This window comes from Alternaria viburni (assembly GCF_023758015.1).
Source record: "Alternaria viburni strain BMP 2772 chromosome Unknown scaffold_6, whole genome shotgun sequence".
Lineage (NCBI taxonomy): Eukaryota > Fungi > Ascomycota > Dothideomycetes > Pleosporales > Pleosporaceae > Alternaria > Alternaria viburni.
In genome coordinates, this window is record NW_026055775.1 from 837,341 (window position 1) to 855,539 (window position 18,199).

The 18,199-nt window shown below is 54.0% G+C and overlaps 2 protein-coding genes across 2 annotated transcripts; both read right to left on the bottom strand.

Moving 5' to 3' along the window:
• Positions 1 to 984: 984 nt before the first annotated feature.
• On the bottom strand, positions 985 to 13,254 carry J4E79_003729 (putative Hybrid PKS-NRPS biosynthetic cluster; the record flags this gene model as incomplete). Its single annotated transcript, XM_049352621.1, has 4 exons — positions 985 to 3,917; positions 3,975 to 5,774; positions 5,828 to 9,042; positions 9,158 to 13,254. The coding sequence occupies 4 exons, from the start codon at positions 13,252 to 13,254 to the stop codon at positions 985 to 987; spliced, it is 12,045 nt and encodes a 4,014-aa protein (XP_049213000.1).
• Positions 13,255 to 16,499: 3,245 nt separating this feature from the next.
• J4E79_003730 (uncharacterized protein) lies at positions 16,500 to 17,338 on the bottom strand (the record flags this gene model as incomplete). The annotated part of the gene is made up of 2 exons (XM_049352622.1): positions 16,500 to 16,524; positions 16,593 to 17,338. 2 exons carry the CDS (start codon positions 17,336 to 17,338, stop codon positions 16,500 to 16,502), a joined length of 771 nt encoding a protein of 256 aa, XP_049213001.1.
• Between the last annotated feature and the right edge of the window lie 861 nt (positions 17,339 to 18,199).

Here is an 18,199-nt window from a genome sequence, read left to right on the forward strand (position 1 = left end):
TAACTTCGGTGTGCGTAAACAGTGCGAGACAGACTTCGCAGCGGGGTTAATAAGTTCCACGGAAGGGCACGCGCCAAGGAGGAGAATGTTTGTATACAACAATTAGTGAAAGAGTCGCAACCAATTCATGATTGATCAGGTATCGCGACCCGTGGGTTTTCATGACCAGTGACAATGAATGTCGAAGGAACGTTGCCATGACAAAGACTGCCCACTTTGGAAAGTCGTCAGTAGAAGAAAATTTTGTTGGCCTGGCCATGCGCCGTATACCTCATCAAATTTGAGATGTCGTCAAGAGTTAAGAGCACGAAGGTAGACACTAGCGACTGTGATCCGGGAGCGTCCGCCAGCTACTCCACGATATGACAACCCACATGTTAATGCCAATTCCTCGACGTATCGCAGTAAACATAACCGAGATGTCGATTTGACCAGATGATAGGACGGTCGCGAAGTGCAGTGAACTAGATGATGACGCAACGAAAGAAGAAACTATGTCAATTAGCATCTTCGGTATAGCGAGGAGGTTTTGCTGATATGAACGTGCTGTCGCTGCGGCCGCGACCAAGACAGTTGCCCTATGAAGCGATATTGTGTGGTGCGACTTGAACTTAGAGGACGCAGGGAAGGGTGAAAGCTAGATGCTGAGGTCATCGGCTGGAAATGTGATTACGTCAACCCGGCCTGTGCGCCACCAGCGCCGCTTCTCGAACTCCAAATCTCCAGACGCGCCGAGCACGCGTCAACGATTAACGCGCATCGTGTTCTCATCCGGAACTGCCTCAGATTCCATAGAATAGGTATGCGCACGAAACCAATATTAATGACATCTCTACCTTGTACCCACTCCCCAAACTACGCCGGATACCACCAAAGTCTTCCTAACATGAGCAATTCCACAACACCTATCCTAGCTCCCTGATATGTGCTCTCGAGTGAGTAACAAAGTAAAGTATCTCCCATAACCATCACCACAGCCAGCATCTAGTTTTGTTTGCTCAACAACAGCTTCTGTCCGACCTGCAGTCCACCATGCGCATCGGCGTCGCGCAGGAACTCGCCCACAAGAGGATTCATACCGCTCCGAACCGCACCATCCACCCACTCGCCTATGGGCAACGAATCCAGCCCACTACCCGCCTCGCCGCTCAACAGCTCCCGAATACTCTGCACGGGGATGATCTGGTCACCTGCGTGGTGCAGATACTCGACTCGCGAGTTGCTGTCAGCACCTGGAGTCGCCTGCAAGACCGAACGAGCGATGCCCTCAGTGACGTTCTCGAGAGAGACAAGATCTACATAGCCTGTCCAGCGGCTCAAGTCGGGCAGCGCCTTGATCAGGGACCCATATTCGAGGAGGTTAGACATGATATCCTCAGCTGCATCATCGCCCATGATGGCTGAGGGCCGGTGGATGAACACCGGCAGGCCGATCTGCTGGCTCGCCTTTTCCAGGAAAATCTCGCTGACCCACTTGGAAGCCGCATAGCCGTTAGCTAGCCCTGCGCCACCGTCTGGATGAGGTGGGAAGCGCGCGAGCGACTCTGGAGCCAGCGTCTCGGACTTGTTGAATTTGCCTGCCGTGGCAGTCGAGACGAAATGGAGCGGAATACGACGAGTAGACGCGAGCCGCACGAGTTCCTTTGTAGAGGATACATTGGCGCTCCTGAGAGACTGATATGTCTTGAGGAACGACACGTCTGCACCGTTGTGGATGATGGCGTCTGCTGAGGCTGAAATCGACTTGGCCCCCGCTTCCGTTAGTCCGCAGCGCGGAAGAGAAAGATCACCCTTGTGCAGTACGACCTTGGAGCAGCTTGCAAACTCGGCCAACTTGCTGATATCGCGAATCGCAATGCAATGTATCTTGCCAACATCGGGGGCCTGAACTAGCAGTCGGAGCAGAGAGCTGCCCAGGAGGCCTGTCGCGCCGCTGATTACCACAGTCTTGGGAGACGTGTGGTTCTGCACTGCTACTCCCGGAGCTTGGTGTGTGCTTCCTTCCAGAAGGTCACTGGGGATCGCGGTTTCAGCCTCCCAGTCAATCGGCTTGTCAGCATCCGAAGATACGTCCTGCATCATGGTTGCCATGGCGCCCAGTGTGCTGTTCTCAAAGAGCTTCAATAGGGGCAGGCTGGCTTTAAAAGTCTTGTTGATGAGCTGCCGCAGCTCGATGAGCAGCATGGAGTTGCCACCAACGTGGAAAAAGTCAGAACTGGCGTCAATACGATGCACCTCCTGCATCTGCTCCGGCAGTGTATCTAGCCAGACCTGGACCAGCTTGGATTCCATCTCTGTCAGCCCCTCTGTCGATTCCGATCCCCGCACAGTGCTTGGAATAGCGAGTGCTCGGAGGGCTCTTCTGTCCACTTTGCCGGCTGCATTCAGTGGCATCGAGGAAACGGAGATGATGGCCGCGGGTCGCATATACTGCGGCAGGTCCAGCGAGGCGGCGAGGTCGCCGAGGAATTGGATCTCGCTCTCCACCGAGTTATCCGAAGGCGACAGCACCGCATGTGCAATCAACAGTGCAGGGTCACCCCGGGGCGTTACTGCCACCATCTTTACACGTCCTTTGGCCGCGTCCAGTATGGACTGTTCTATATCTTGCAGTTCGATACGCAGGCCTCTGAGTTTGATCTGCGTGTCTCCATCGATGCGACCGATGATTTCCAAGGAACCATCTGATCTGAGGACGCCCTTATCTCCAGTTCGGTACATTCTAGTCCACCCGTTCTGTGTAGCCATCGAAGTCGGCATAGGGTCGTGCAGGAACTTGCTTTGCGACTCATCGCTACTGTTGATGTAACCCATGGCTACGCCTGCGCCCGCGATGCAGACTTCTCCGGACCAACCGATTGGCAATACGCTCAAATCTTGATCCACGATGTAGACACCGTAGTTTGGAAGGGTTCTACCGGCTGGAACAAGGCCATCATTGCGGTTCAGCAGGCTGAGATCCAGCTCGTTTGACGACATGGCGCACTCGGTCGGGCCGTAAGCGTTGAAGTAGTGGAATTCGTGTTCGAAGCGGGCACCGAGCTTACGGAAGCTTTGCAGGAGCTCAGGCAAGAACTTCTCACCACCCGCCGTGGCATATGCCCAGTGCGTGCTTTGAAAAAGGCTAGCCGCGCCGTGCCTGAGCCAGGCGAGATATTCCGACGGGGTTGCGCTGGTGTACGTGATCTTCTCTTCCAGCACGATGTTGGCCACGGCTACAGGATCTTTGCGGAGGACTTCCGGAACGATGACGAGAGTACCTCCATTGGCGAGCGCCATGAAGATCTGGTTCAGAGACATGTCGAAACCCACGGAGCTCTGCTGCAAGACCGTCTCACGTCCAAACCCATGCGTGTGCACCAAGGCTTCTACGTGGTTACGCAAGCTACCGTGTGACAACATCACGCCTTTGGGAATTCCCGAGGTTCCACTGGTGAACAGTATAGCTGCCGGCTCGCTCGCTCGGGCGGAGACCGGAGGAAGGCTTGATGTCCCATTTTGGAGAAGGAGGACATCCAGAACAGCCACGGATGGCGAGAGTTCCATGCTCTCGGTCTGAGGAGCCGTCGTGGTGTTGACAAGCAGCGCAGAGCACTTAGACTCTTCCATCATGACGCGGAGCCTCGCTGGTGGGATGTTGCAGTCCAAGGGAACGTAGACAGCGCCAACTCGTAGAATGGCAAGCAAGGAAAACACAAAGTGGGGCGACGGCTCCTGGAAGACCGCCACAACCGATCCTGGATTCGTGCCTGCCTTGAGAAGTGCGGATGATATCCTTCCGACATGTTGATCAAGCTGTTGGTATGTCCACGACGCGCCGTTGCAGTCTTTGACTGAGGTTTCGTCCGGGTGCTCGGCGATCATCTCGTCGATACGATGCGCCAAAGTCTCCGGCCACTTGGAAATCATTACTGGACCTGCAAGACGTTGTTAGCGCTCCGGGTCTATGTTAAATGTGTAGACAGCCGACTTACCTTTTCCAAACTCGATCGCAGTGCTGACATCCTGACTTGAGAACAAGGACACGTCCTGCAAGGCCATTCCGCAAGACCGAGAAAGGTCGTTCAACAAGGCGAAGTACATGTCCAGAAGCTGGGATGCATCGCTTTCAGAGTACAAACCGCGCTGCACCAATAGAGTGACCCGAGTTTCGCCCCCTGGATTCTCGATGATGTCCAGAGACACGTCGTAACCGGACCCCGGAAGATCAATTGACTTCACTTCAGCCTCTGCACTGTCAAAGCGTCGCTTCTCACTCACACCCTGGCGATAGTTGATGAATGCTTGGAAGAGAGGACTGATTGCTGTCGACCTCTCGCAGCTCACGTTGTCGAGCAAAACATCGAATGGCAGCCTCGAGTGGGACATTGCTCGATAAGCCTTCTTGCGCGTGTCTTTCAGCACCTCCTCGAATGAGTGCTGATTCTCCAAATGGAACCTGAGCGGCAGCAAGTTCAGGTACATGCCGATGCTCTTCGCGACTCGGTCGTCCCAGCGGTTGGCGTCGGCCATACCAATGCAAACATCGCTGTTGCCGAACAGCTTGAATAGGAGGACCTCAAACACGCCCAGGTGGAAGTGGAATAGATTTGCCTTCCGCTCGCGACATGCGTCTTGGATCTGCGATGAGAGCTGCATGTCAATGACGCGACTCACCGAGTTGTGCGCGTATGCGGCCAACGGGACGCGATTCTTGGCCGCCGAGAATGGAAGAAGTGGGAGCGGCGACGGCGGTGCTGCGAACTCGGACCGCCAGTACTCTATCTCACCTTGCATTACCCCCGATGCCAAGTCCCCGCGCAGTTTCTCCGAGTAGGACGAATACTGATACGCTGGCTCAACGTTCAGTTCTTGGCCGTTGTAGGCTTTCTGTAGGTCGTCGAGGAGGACCTCCAGACTGATGCCATCCATAATAATGTGGTGGGATCCAAGGAGAAGATAGCTCTTCGTTGGTGTCAAGCTGAGATGCACAATGCGCATGCAGTCGCCATGCTCGATATCATAGACGTGGTTCTTGAGTCTCTCCAATTCGCGTGCCACGCCCGCTTCATCAGCGAGAGGCACAGTCTCGAGGCGCAAACGCGAAGTTTCGGAAATGCCCTGCACAGGTCTCTGATTCTCATCCACGAAGAAAGAAGTCCGGAAAGACTCGTGCCGTGCTGCCACCTTCTGGACGGCGCTTTCCAGATTGCCTAGTCTGACAGTACCGTTGACCGCCACACATATAGTGCTGTTCGCCGTCGTCTGGTCTTCCATTAGGTGTTTCTGGAACCAGAACCGGGACTGGCCAGGTGAGATGGGGAGTATCTTGTCAAAGCTTGGCTTGGACACCTCATTGGAGTCTGCGACCGAGCCAGAGGTGGCTGACGATGACTCCTGCTTATCCAAGTCATCATCGCTCAAATGGCTTGGGCTGGACGAGTCTGTGCTTATCTGTGGGGTTCTTGAAGGAGATGGATCAGTGGCATCCGGAGCCGGCAATGGCGTTGCATCTGGGAGCATCACTTCGGGACCAGGGGAGGAGTCACCCTGGTCTAGAATTTGACGGGCTGGCGTATTGGCCACTGCGTGATCGAGCAGCTCTTGAACCAGACCGCCAGACAAAATCATGAACACAGGCACTTCAGTCTGGAGCTCCTTCAAGAACCAGGAACGAATCTCCACGGCGACCAAAGAATCGACGCCGAGATCATCAATCCTTGATGCGAGAATCTGGGACGCCTCTTTGTCGTCTGAAATCTGGAGGATGACGCGCAGCTTACGGATAAAGCCATCTAGAGACTGTCAGTCTTATGCTGCTGTGCATAGCCAGGATGCACACGCTCACCTTGCACGATATCGCGAATCTCCTCCTCTGTAGCTGCTTCGACCAGTCGGCTCTTGATCGACGCGTCAGCCGCCCGTTTAGTGCTCTTGCTGTCACCCGCTTGGTCGTTTTGAAGGCAGTGCTGGAAACGAGGGAACTTGGGCCAACGGATCATCACATCGTCGAGTCCAGACGTTCTCAAAGCTGTCATGACCTCGGGGTTCCGCCCAGAGAGCGGATGTGATGCTAAAACGGCCTCGCCAAAGCAGAGGTGGAATTCCCTCTCGGATAGCAGCAAGAAGCCGACCTTGAAAGAAGCCTCGTGCACGCTCCCCAAGAATCCATGATTGCGGTTGATGTATCCTACACCCATAACAGCGCCGATGTGGAAGATAGATGCCGCTAGGCCTTGGCTGCGACGCTTGTTCGCGAGCGCCGTCATGAAGGAGTTGGCGGCGCTGTATGCTGCTTGCCCGCGATTGCCGGCAATGGTGACAGCCGAGGAGAAAAAGACAAAGAAATCCAGCGCATCCGCGCCTCCACGGAAGAGCTCGTCCAAAAAGATGGCTCCGCAAAGCTTGGGCCTTAGCACCTTGGTCATCTTCTCGAGCGGCATCTCTGAGAATGAGACGTCGTCGAGAACCATGGCGCCATGAGCGATACCTGCGATGGGCGGGAAGTTCTGACGGATGTGGTCAACAAGCGACGAGAGCGCAGCCTTGTCAGTAATGTCGTTCGCAAAGACTTCAACCCTCACCCCGTCTTGCTTCATGCTCTCCAGCCATCTGGCATCCATCTTCGGTGAGCGACTCGTGAGCACTATGTTCCGCGCTCCGTGCGATGCCATCCAAGTGCAGGTGGACTGCGCCAAGTCGCTGGTTAGTCCAAACATGACATATGTCTTGTCGCCCTTGAAGTGGACAAGGCCGTCGACCGTGGAAATCTGCACTGGAACAGGGCAGGCGCTGTTCCAGTCCAAGACGGCTGGAGTGGCAGTCTCGATTTCGGAACCACCAACCAGCTGTTCCAATGTCATAGGGGCCAAGTTGGAGCTCAGAGGCTTCGACAGGAGCGTGTCCCTCATTGCCCACTGCACAACTCTGTGGAGTCTTGGGCGGAGATCCTGTATGGCAAAGCCACGAGCATGCTGCAGTGCTTGTATCCCTGCGAGAGTCGTCCGAAGGCAGGAGTCGGGTAGAGCGGAAGCGATCATCTCGCCCAACTGCCTCTGTTGGGCATCCTTGGAGCCGTTCACAAACATTGCGACAGCAGAGGGCAGCAAAGACCGAACCTCGCGCTTTTGAGCGTAAGAATCAATGCTGATCCACTCGCCGTCAGCGACTGGTGTGGCGGAAGTGGTGAAGAAGACGGTCACGTTGATGAGAGATGCAGCCTCGATGACGCTGGACGCTAGTTCTGGAGATGGCTCATGGATGAGGAGTGTAGAGTCTCTCCGACACACAGAAAGCAGGTTCTCGACACGCAGCAAATTGTCCAGCTGGGAGAGGAATTGAGATTCGCTACTCGCAGGCACTTCAACCTCTACCACGTCTTCTGGATGGACTAAGGCATGCGAGCCATTGGTCGGCGTAATGGAGACGACAGATTTGGCCGTGGCCATGTTCGTACCCAAGACCAGATAGGTCGGCTGAAGAGGAGCCGTAAGCACAGGCGCCAAGAGCGAGTAGGCAACCTTGATCACCACATCCGAAGCATCTTCGACAACACCCTGCCGATTCGACATGGACATTCTGGTCTGGAGAGAACTATTATGAACCAGAGCCGGCTTGGTAGAATCGAGCGAGAGATTGACCGGCGTGGTCTGCGGGTCGATGGCATGGTATATGGTTCGCTTGGATGCGTTGTACCGGTCGTTGATAACGTTTTCGTGATGAACGCGCGCAACCATGAACTGTCCGTTCTCAAGTGCGAGCTCATGCTCTTGTGTCCACAGCATCTTGTCGATGCTACCGTTCTTCTCCCATGTGGTGCCATAGCGCAGGCGTATGAGTGTCTCCAGAAGTTGTCGAGGATCGGGCTTGGTGCCGCTTTCCAGATCGAGCACTTGCGCAACTAGGTCGGGGATTTCGAGCAGCACAGTTCGTATGAGACCGATCGACATGTTCATATACGGCTCATCCGACCTGCAACCCTGTGTTACCCAAAGGACGGTTCCTTCGGTCTCGAACAGCCGCTGTATTCCCTTCAGCGTTTGTTCTGATAGGGAGCGGAAGATGGGCTCATCCAATTCCGCTAGGCAAAGAATCGCGCTGTTAGGTGTCGTCTTGGCAGAGCCCGTCATATCACCAAGTGTCCGATATACGGCATGCTTCACTCCAAAGGGTTGGATTAGCCGAACGATCTGGCTAATGAGCTGGCTGGTTCCCAACGTCTGACCACCGATGATCACTAGGTCCCATTCCTCTTCGCCAACCGGCTTGTAGGTGCTGAAGGAGGAAAGTGGCTCGCGGAGCAGCGAGACGCGGTCATCGACAGCTTGTGTAACCCAGACGGTCAGCGTTGAAGGGAACACATCGATCTCGGGGGTGGCCGTGTCAATTCCCGAGAAGCCGCATTCAAGGAGTAACTGGTGCCATTCGAGCGTCGACACACCAGGCGACAGCATTCTCCCGTCGTTCTGACCTAGCCACCAACCTGTGGTGGCAGACATCATGAAACCGGTACGGCTCACGTCATTGTTGGTGATCTCTTGCATGACTAGGTAGCCTCCAGGCTTCATGAGCTGGCGTGCATTCCTCAGAGTGCGGCGTAGATCAGTCGTCGCGTGGAGGACCAGAGAGGCCACGACCATGTCGTACGAATGTTCTTCGTACCCTTGTGCCACGACGTCTTTCTCGCAGTCCAGAGTCTTGAATATCATCTTGTCGCTCATGGCGGAGAATACCTGTTGTGCAGTCTCGAAGAAACCCGAAGAGATGTCGGTATAGGTGTAGGAGGCGAACGAGCGGCCGATCTCTTTCATGATCACCTTGGTAGCTCCACCTGTACCAGCGCCGATCTCCAGTACCTTCATGCGGCCGTATCGATGCACAATCTGCTTCACGGTCTGGCCGAGGAAGAGAGACCACTCTCGCAGGCCCATACCGACCTCGTAGAAGCGATCCAGGAGACCGTCCTTGGTCATGTGCTCGAGAATTGTTGTCTCGCCTCTGAGAACGGCCGGAAGGTTGTCACCTACTGCGCGGGCTAGCTGGAGCTCCGTCCTGTGTGCCCATCTGCGCGAGATTCAAGTCAGCATTCCTGATCGAAGAGCGAAGGAGGTAGAAGCAAGAAAGAAAGCCGAAAAAGAAGGTGCGCTTTGTCACGAGAGGAGGAAGGAGTAGAACATACTTGACTTTCAAGGCCGCGATGTCGTCTGCAGTGTCATCCAGCCATCTGCTCTGAGAGTATGGTCTTGTTCCCGTGGTAGAAATGACGTGGTGGTAGAACTCGAACATGCACTCAAAATGCCACTCGAGGTTCATGGTTTGTCTGATGTCCTTGGGGAAGGTGCTGGTGATGTTCCTCATGTAATCGAGAACGACCCTTTCCATGACCTCAGCGAACTCGTAGTCCTCAGCCGTGGACCTGAAACCGCCCATGGCCAACTCGCAATCTGGGTTGAGCGGCGCCCAGATGTGCTCGGTGAAGAACTTCTTGTCCATATCCGCGGTGGGCTCAGCAAAAGCGACGACTTGAATACCCTCCATCTGAACCAGGCCGGCGCCCTCGTGGGTATAGATGTCGACATCGCCGCGGAGTTGCTTGGAAGTCATCGGGTTCTCAGTCAGGTGCGCGCACGAGTTTACGCTCTTGCTTTCTGCCCCGAGATGCTGCTCGCACAGACCGACATTGACGCGGAAGCTTTTGATCCCAGTGGGAACATGCAGCTGTTGAAGACTGCCATCGCCCGGGAAGCAATACGCCAAGAAGATGCCCTGCAGCGCCGTGTCCAGCATAGCCGGGTGTAGGAGCATCTTCACTGGCTCATCATTCTGCGCAGGCACTGAGATGGTCGAAGAAGAGTAGTCGAGCCTTCTCTCGATCGAAGAGAGCGTCCGGAAGTCGCCGCTATAGCTGTAGCCAATGGGCTCCAGAGATGAGTAGAACCGGTATTCTGAGACGCTGGTGAGATTGGGAGGGTCACCTTTTCGAGACGGCAGCCATCGGGGGTGCGAATCTCCTGTCGTCACCCGGATTTTACCCGTCGCATGCGTGGATAGAAGTTCTACTTCTGCATTGTTCGACGCATGATACGAAAAGGAAGCGACGTAACTCTTGTTGCCTTCTTCCTTGGCGATGTTGTGCAGCGTGAAAAGTGTCTCGATGCCGGCATCGCCATCTCCAAAGACGAGCGGTTTACCGAGGCTGAAGTCCTGTATCTCTATCACAGCAATGTTTTCGCCTGGCGACAGCCATCTAGCTGCCTCCACGGCGGTGGCGATGTAAGCTGTTGCTGGATAGATGACCTGACCCTGAAGCTGATGGCCCCGGACCCAAGGCATCTCACTGAGCTTAAGCAGATTCCTCCAGCGAATCTCGTTCTCGGTCACGTCTGTCGTTCTCGCGCCGAGTAACGGATTGTGAGGGTTCTTGGCGCTGGCTACAGCTCTAGACATCCGAGACTCATGCCAGTAGAGTCTGTCGTGCTCCCAGTGGTATGTGGGGAGGTCTTTCAATAGATCTCGGCTGAGCGCACCGGATGTCGATAGGTCCATCGTGTGAAAGTCGACTGGAGAGGGAGAAAACCGAGACCACAAGTCGCCAAGGGCGTTGCTGAACGTATCGATATCGTCTTTCCCACGGTGCAGCAAGCCCACATACGGCAATGCTTCCGCATCACTGTGGGCACGAAGCGTCTCTAGTACTGGTCCCTTCAACGCTGCATGTGGACCAACCTCGATGGCAAAGTCGAATTGGCCTTCTTTGGCAGTGGCAACAGACTGTACGGCCTGGGAGAAGAGAACAGGCCGGAGCAGATTATTTACCCAGTATGAGCCAGAAAGATCGCAATCCCCCTGCACATCACCGCGCATCTCCGTATTCTCATACGTGCTGGAGAACCACGAAGGACCTCCCGGCGTGTCATGTTGAGGTCGGATGTTGCAGCCCTTTAGGCCCTCGAGGAAACCAGCTGCCACCTTCTCCATGTGTGACGAGTGATACGCTTTGTCGACCTTCAAGACTCTTGCAAACTTCCCTTCGTCTTGGAGAATCTCTCTCGCCTGCTCGATAGCATCGCTATCGCCAGAAAGCGTGACAGCTGTAGGCGAGTTGTAGGCAGCGACGCACAAACGACCCTTGAACATAGGCAGGTCGCAAAGCTCGTTCGCGTCCTCTGCAGATGCGCCAGCGGCCATCATGGCTCCAGGCTTGTCGGATGAACACATGGTTGAATAGTAACCCCGGTAGTACGCGATCTTGACCGCCTCTGCTCGGGTGATAAACCCTTTGGCGTAAGCTGCGGCAATCTCGCCCGAGGAGTGGCCGATGATCGCATGGAAGCTGACGCCTGCGCTGCGAAGGAGATCGTACAAGATGATCTCGATTGTGGTTGTGAGCGGCTGTGCATATGCAGCTTCTGCCACGCGAGACTCAGTCGCGTCGCAGGTGAGCTGGTCTACAAGTGTCCAACTTGGTCTGTGTGGCTCAGGAAGACGCTGCAGTTCACGATCCAGGTCTTCGACTATTGTCCTGACATACGGGCTCTTCATCAAGCCTTTGCCCATAGTCGGCCACTGTGCACCCTGGCCAGTGAACACGCCCAAGATCTGTACTGGTCGCGAGAGTTCTTTCGCACGGGTGCCAAAACTGGAGCCAGCACTTCCCTCCGATGATGCCGCCAGCAAGTCGTCAATCTTGGCCTGGAGGTCCTCTGCTGACTTTGCCGATATGCTGGCTTGGATTGCATGATGAGATCTTCGAGCATACAAGGTGTAGGAAAGATCGCCAAGATCGACAGTGGGATGAGATTGAAGGTATTTCGAGTAGTACGACAAGACTCCTCGTAATGCACTGCTAGATGCAGCTGAGAAGTTGAAGGGTGAGAACAGCGGCGTGGAAAGAGTCGTACTGTCCGGTGTAGGGGTGCCAGTGGAAGGCAGAAAGTTCTCGATGATGACATGCGCGTTCGTACCTCCGAAGCCAAAGCTGTTGACACTGGCACGGCGAATACCATCCGCGAGACTTGGCCATGGTTTGGAGCTTGTTGCAATCTCGAGATTGGTGTAGAACGGCTCCACGGCAGGATGAAGTTTGTTGAAAAGCAGATTGGGTGGTATGACGCCGTGCTGTACTGCGAGAGAGGCTTTGAGAAGACCAGCCAATCCCGCGGTACCCTCGGTATGACCGATGACGGTCTTGATGGAGCCAACGTAGAGTGGATCGCCCTTATGGGACGTGCTATCGCCGGGGTGGAAGAAGGCTTTGCTGATAGCCTCAGCTTCCTTTGGATCGCCAGCCGCAGTTCCAGTTCCGTGCGCCTCAAAGTATTGGCAGCGCTGATTGGGGTCTTTTGGATCCAGCCCGGCCTTCTTGTAAGTCTGCTCGATGAGATCCATCTGTGCAGAGGCACTTGGCATGGTGATACCCTTCGTTCGACCGTCCTGGTTAACTCCACTCTCTCGAATGATGCACTCGATCTTGTCGCCGTCGGCGAGCGCAGTGCTCAGGCGCTTCAAGATCACAGAAGCTACACCCTCACCACGCGCATACCCGCTGGCATCAGCATCCCACATGCGTGACCGACTATCGGCCGACAACATGTGCAGCGAGCTCTCGGCAATGTACTGTCCGGATCCAAGGATCATGTTAACTCCCGCCGCGACCGCAACGTCCGAGTCGCCGCTTCTCAGCAGCTGGACTGCTTGGTGGACCGCGACCAGGCTGGAAGAGCACGCGGTATCGATGGTCATACAGGGGCCATGCCAGTCGAAGAAGTACGAAATGCGGTTTGACATGATACTTCGAGCCGTTCCTGTCGGAGCATAGGTTGGCAAAGTGTCGACGTCTTTGTGCAAATGGTCGTGGTAGTCGGCACACATGAGTCCAACGTAGACCCCGGTACGAGAGCCGATCAAGGATTCCAGCGGTATTCCCGCTGCCTCCAGCGATTCGTAGACCACTTCCATCAGCAGGCGCTGCTGTGGATCAATGGCGGCTACTTCGACGGGCTTGATATTGAAGAACCCCGCGTCGAAGTGACGGTGGTCTTCCTCGAGGAAGTATGACTCCCGAACATCCGTCGTTGCGTGGTGGTTCGGGTCCGGATGATAGAAGTTGTCGATGTTGAAACGATCCTCCGGGATGCGCTTGAGAAGATCGCGCGGATTGAGCAGAAGCTCCCAGAGTTTGGACGAATTGTTCGAAGAGCCAGGGAAGCGCATGCCGCTTCCAATAACGGCGATGGGCTCTCCATTGCCGTGTGAAGTCTCGCGGTGGGCAGTCATTGCGAATGCAAGATGTCGTATAGCTTGGAACGCGGTGTTGAAACTCGGCAATGATCACAGACGCGCGAAAGGATTTGGTGAGGCAGTGTTTTCTTGGTCATGTAATCCCTTTCATTCGTACTATCGAACTACACTACTACCTACTAACTTGCATACAAATGCTCACTCAGGGCTGACCCAGCCTTCCTGTGGCGTTCTCGACTTCGGCTTCTCGTGCAAACACCAACATTCGAGAGGACCTGGAGTCGTTGCTGTCAGCCTGATGTATTTCGGGGTCGGTGTCAGACTCGTATATACAGCCAGTCCGATTCGGGCCTCTACATGGAATCAGTGTACGAAGGAAGAATCCGGAGCGGATAAGGAAAAATGTAGAAACTGTAGCCTGATCGGGCCAGTACCGAGCATGCAAAGTCGGTACTTTTCTCTTTCGATATGGGCAACAAAAATACCGAATACTCTGCTAGGCCACGGTATCGGTACTATTCTGCAGTAGCGCTGAGGCTGCACCCGCTTGTAGTGAAGGAAAATCGTAAGTACCGAAATGATGACACAATATATAGATGGATAGGTCTTTCTTCCACATTCTTGCCCCTTCGACCGTCAAACACGACCCGAAAACATACTTTCTATTCATCTCTACCTATCCAAGCGAGCACGCAGTTGTGACCAAGTCCAGCGAGGCCGAATCGAGTCGTTGGTCCATCGGATCATCCAGGCAAGGACACCAGCATCAAGCATAGTAAGTTCGTTCATCAAAAAAGGCAACGTGTGCAACATGCTAACCTTATTTCTTCAAGGCTTTCTTCACTTTCCTATAGAAAACATGCCGTCAGGACCAGTCATAAGTGACTGGATCTGCAAGTCGCTAGTCTTCTTTCTCGCTATTGCCATGCAAGCGCGCCTGACCACGAAGCTCACGCCTGGTTTCTCTAAAAATCTCGAAGAGAGACTACCGGACCACAATAGAGTGCTGTTTTCATGGTGGCTGAACCCTTCGGATCAGCAGCTGAAAGCTTTCATGCTCGGCGTCAGTGCCTTCCTCTCGGTCGTACTCTGGGTACCGAGCCTCCGTGGTATCGGGCTGCCAATGGGCGTCGTCTTGTCTATAACAGGGCTTTACTCTGACTTGCAGTTAAAGGAAAGCTTCATTCCGCACACTGCTCTTTTGTTAATGTGCTGCGCTGCGCTGTATCTGGAGTAGTAGAGAGGGGTATTATGAAGGCCATGGATATTGTGCTGGACAATGTACCATGCACTTCGGTGACCTGGCGTTATCGATGTAGCCGTGCGCGTGCAATATTTCTCTTTGTCGGGTATCCTATCAATAAATCATGAGCTCTTGGCTTATATCAGCTGTATGTATACCAATCGTGTATACCGCCTCCCCCCAAAAGCTACGAGCCTTCCAAGGTTCATCATCTAGTAAGAAAGTTTCTTCGAATCAAAGAGCCTCCGGCAGACGGTCCGCTAGCGCGAGGCTAGTGAGTGGGTCCTGAGGTCGGGGCGCAAACGATCAAAGCTTCATCCCTTAAATACCCGTGAACGTGTGCAATCATCCGCTACAAAGCTCGTATCGTGAGCATATCGCACGCCTAAAAGGACCTTGTTGGGCATTGAGAGTGGTTCAAAATTTCTTTTATGCCCGCCTTGGCCATATATTGCGAGCTTAAAGATTGTAATTTACTGCCCCCACCCGTACTCCGCCCTCTCATTCCCGCCCCCTTTGACCCCGTCACCCACATCGTCCTCGTCAACCTGCTTGCAATCATCCATCACAGGGCTTTAAGCGCAGCAGTAATAAAGCACAACCAAGCCGGCAGATCTGTAGTCCAAGCTCTGATCCAATTCATCCGAAGCCAAGACTCCATGGAGATGACAACATTCCCATTTGGAATGTTTTTCTCGATAGCTGCTATGCGGCGCAGAGCCGTTGGCGCAAACAGCATATGAGCTAGACTGAAGAATAGTCCCCCTGCATACCACGTCGTCGAGCCGAACTGATGTCCCGGTATAAGCAGGTTGAGAATGCCGAGAAGGTAGCCGACGGGGTAGAAGACGATCAGCACCCACTGCCATCGAAGGCCGCCCCTAGTCCACCAGGCGGGAAGAATAGAGTTTGCTAACGGGCGGATGGGGTCCTGCACCCAAGTTCCGAACATCAGGTGCTCGTCGAGGGCGAACATGAGGGTCATGGAGGATACGAGCGCCGGACTGAGGCGGAGAAGCCGGAGAGCAATCTCCGCGAGTGACATGGCTGGCCGATGGGCAGTGGGTAAGAATTCAATATTGGTAGAGTTCAAGAAGCTGATTTCCGTGCTTCCAAATCAAGTAATCCTTGACATTTGCGACGCTTTGGAGATGATAGCTGAAAGGTCACCTTGTTGCTCGCAATTTATCCCTGCAATTGCATCAGTTTTTCTGCTTCCGAAGGTGTGTGGGACGTGTGTTGTGGGAAAACTGGAAAGTCCCGAACACCTGGGCACGTCTGACCGTCTGACAGCGCGTGCATATCACGCCACTCGGCTACCACGTCCCAGAAAATCCACCGAAGCCCATTCGGCTCGAATTACCCCCTTGAATCTGGGAAGCGTCATATTCACGGGCGTGGTGTATGTTCAGTAATGATTCGTAACACCTGAAGGCGTCTTAGAGTTTGTGGGGGTATCTTGCTAAGACTGAGTGCCGGAGAATACGATTTGTGAAGTTTACAGAAGGCAGTGATACCTTGTCTAGTGTTTTATTAACGGTATGTATGAGGATCTATTTGCTCGCAATACCGCTCGATATTGTCACACATCGGTATCCTTTACACTGGCTTGTACACAAGCTCATGTAGTCTGCGAATCTCCTCCTTCAGCGCCTTGGTCCCTGCTCTATCTGCCGAGCCATTTTCGCATCCTTCACTTTTCAGCATCAGCTCGAGGAGGTGCCGGGGGATAACACTGCCGCGAGTATCGCTCTCGCACCCATCGCCATCTGAGCCGGCCTCGCTATCATCTGGGTAGCCCAGTAAACGGCCAATTCTATCTACCATTCTAATTACAGCTTGAATAAGGACAATGATTTGCAGGTCCGGATCGGGAGGCAAGGAGACGTCAACTATGTTGAGAAACGAGATCGTGAAGAGATTGATCTGGCGGCGTGTGGCGAGTAACGCTGCTCGAATGGCGGAAAAGGTATTTCGACAGTGGTGTAGGAGATTTGCGTGGCAAGATAGTAACAGAAGGCTCGTAGGCATGTCAACGCTACTGCTTTGAGACGTCTGGTGCACTACAGCGAAGTCAACACTGCTATCTGTTCGACGCCTTTTCAGCGGCGATCGGCCTTTCGTGTCAGACATGTAGCTTCTTGATTCATCAACGTCCAATCCTTCGATTGGGCTCAGCCAACTACTGGTTACAGTGCTAGACTTGCGATTGTCGTGTGAGCCGTAGATAGCTGAGTGATTGAGTCCGACGATGTCGACGAGCAGCCTGTGGTAGGTTTGAAGGCTTTGCGTCATAAAGATGACAGTATCGCAGAGAGTACGGTTCTCCTCTGGTGGTGTAGCCAAAGCTGTCAGACCTAAACCCGAGTGGATGTTCGTTGACCCGGCCCCTGTAGAGGTTGCGGCCCCCAATTGTCGGGACAGCTGCATATTCAAGTCTGACAACTCTTGCATTGTCTCTTGGCGCATGGGTGAAAAGCAAGCGCGTCCGTTGAGTGGCTCGGTAGAATCGATTGTAGGTCGTTCGTCTTCCGTGAGTGCTGGAATGGACTGGCCCGTGGAAAGATCCATCGTCGGAAGGAGGAAGTGTCCGGTCGGTAGATTCATCGAATCGTCTTCGAGTGTGGCTTCCCCAGCGAGTGCAAAGTCGAAGGGGTCCAGGTACTGAACTGTGGCACTTTGTAGCGTTGAGTCAATCGGTGTATCGTCGAGATCATGTACTAGCCAAGCGTCGCTGTCCATGGTAAAGTCGATAGCGGTTCTCGTTTGAGATACAGCGTTGGGAAGAGGTGATGATTGCGTGGGGTTGGATGGGTCGTGAGCACTGTCGCTGCTCTCTCGAGACTGCTCCTTGTCTGCCCGTCTCGGTCTACCCATCCGTATCCCGGTATCGATGATACACGTTGCACCAGCTTTCTGGCACCTCTCACAAGGGGCCTTGGAATTCGAGCTCCGTATGCATCGCAGCTTCTGACCTCGACATCTGTCACATGCCAGCTGTTGGGACTTCTCTTTCTTTGGGGTCTCCACAATAGAACCCGACTTGCAACCCGAGAAGCAGCTGGAAGAATCTAGACGTGGCATGTTGGGAACAAAGAAAGGTCCGCGAGTAAATCATGCGAGGACATGCTAGGTCGGTAGCACCTAGACAGGTAAGGACGAGCGATGGTGATAGTGCGAACTATATGCCGTGACTCCCCAATGTATGAATTGAGGCTAGTCTTCAGCTACAGAAGCAAGTGAGACTTCTCGGCAAGCTTGCGATATTGCTATGACCAGCTTACGTGAGGCTAATGATGTACAGCAGAGAACCTTGTAGAACACGAGGAAGATGATAGGACTGACTCTATTGTTGTCTTATCCCGCAAACTAGGTTCTTATCGCAGGCCCCAGAGCGGCGTGCTGCTGCCAGGCAGAGAGTTGGTGGTGGAGACCCAACGACCACTCAATCAAGAAACCTGCTCTCCCGAGCGTTGAACGAGGAGGAGCCGAATGCTAGCTGAGGTGTGCAGCTGTGGCATAAATGCAATGTGTTAGTGGATGGAAGATATAGCCAATGTCTTTAAGGACACCCGTTTGGCTCCTCGTCCAAATGGCGGGACATAATGGGACTTGCCGTGAAGGATTCAAGGTCGCCGAGATTTTTGAACTTGCAGGACGCATGGCAAACCATTCGTTCATTAAGCGAAGGCGTGGCAGTACGACCCGAAGGTGCGACCCAACCTTGGAAGCATGCGT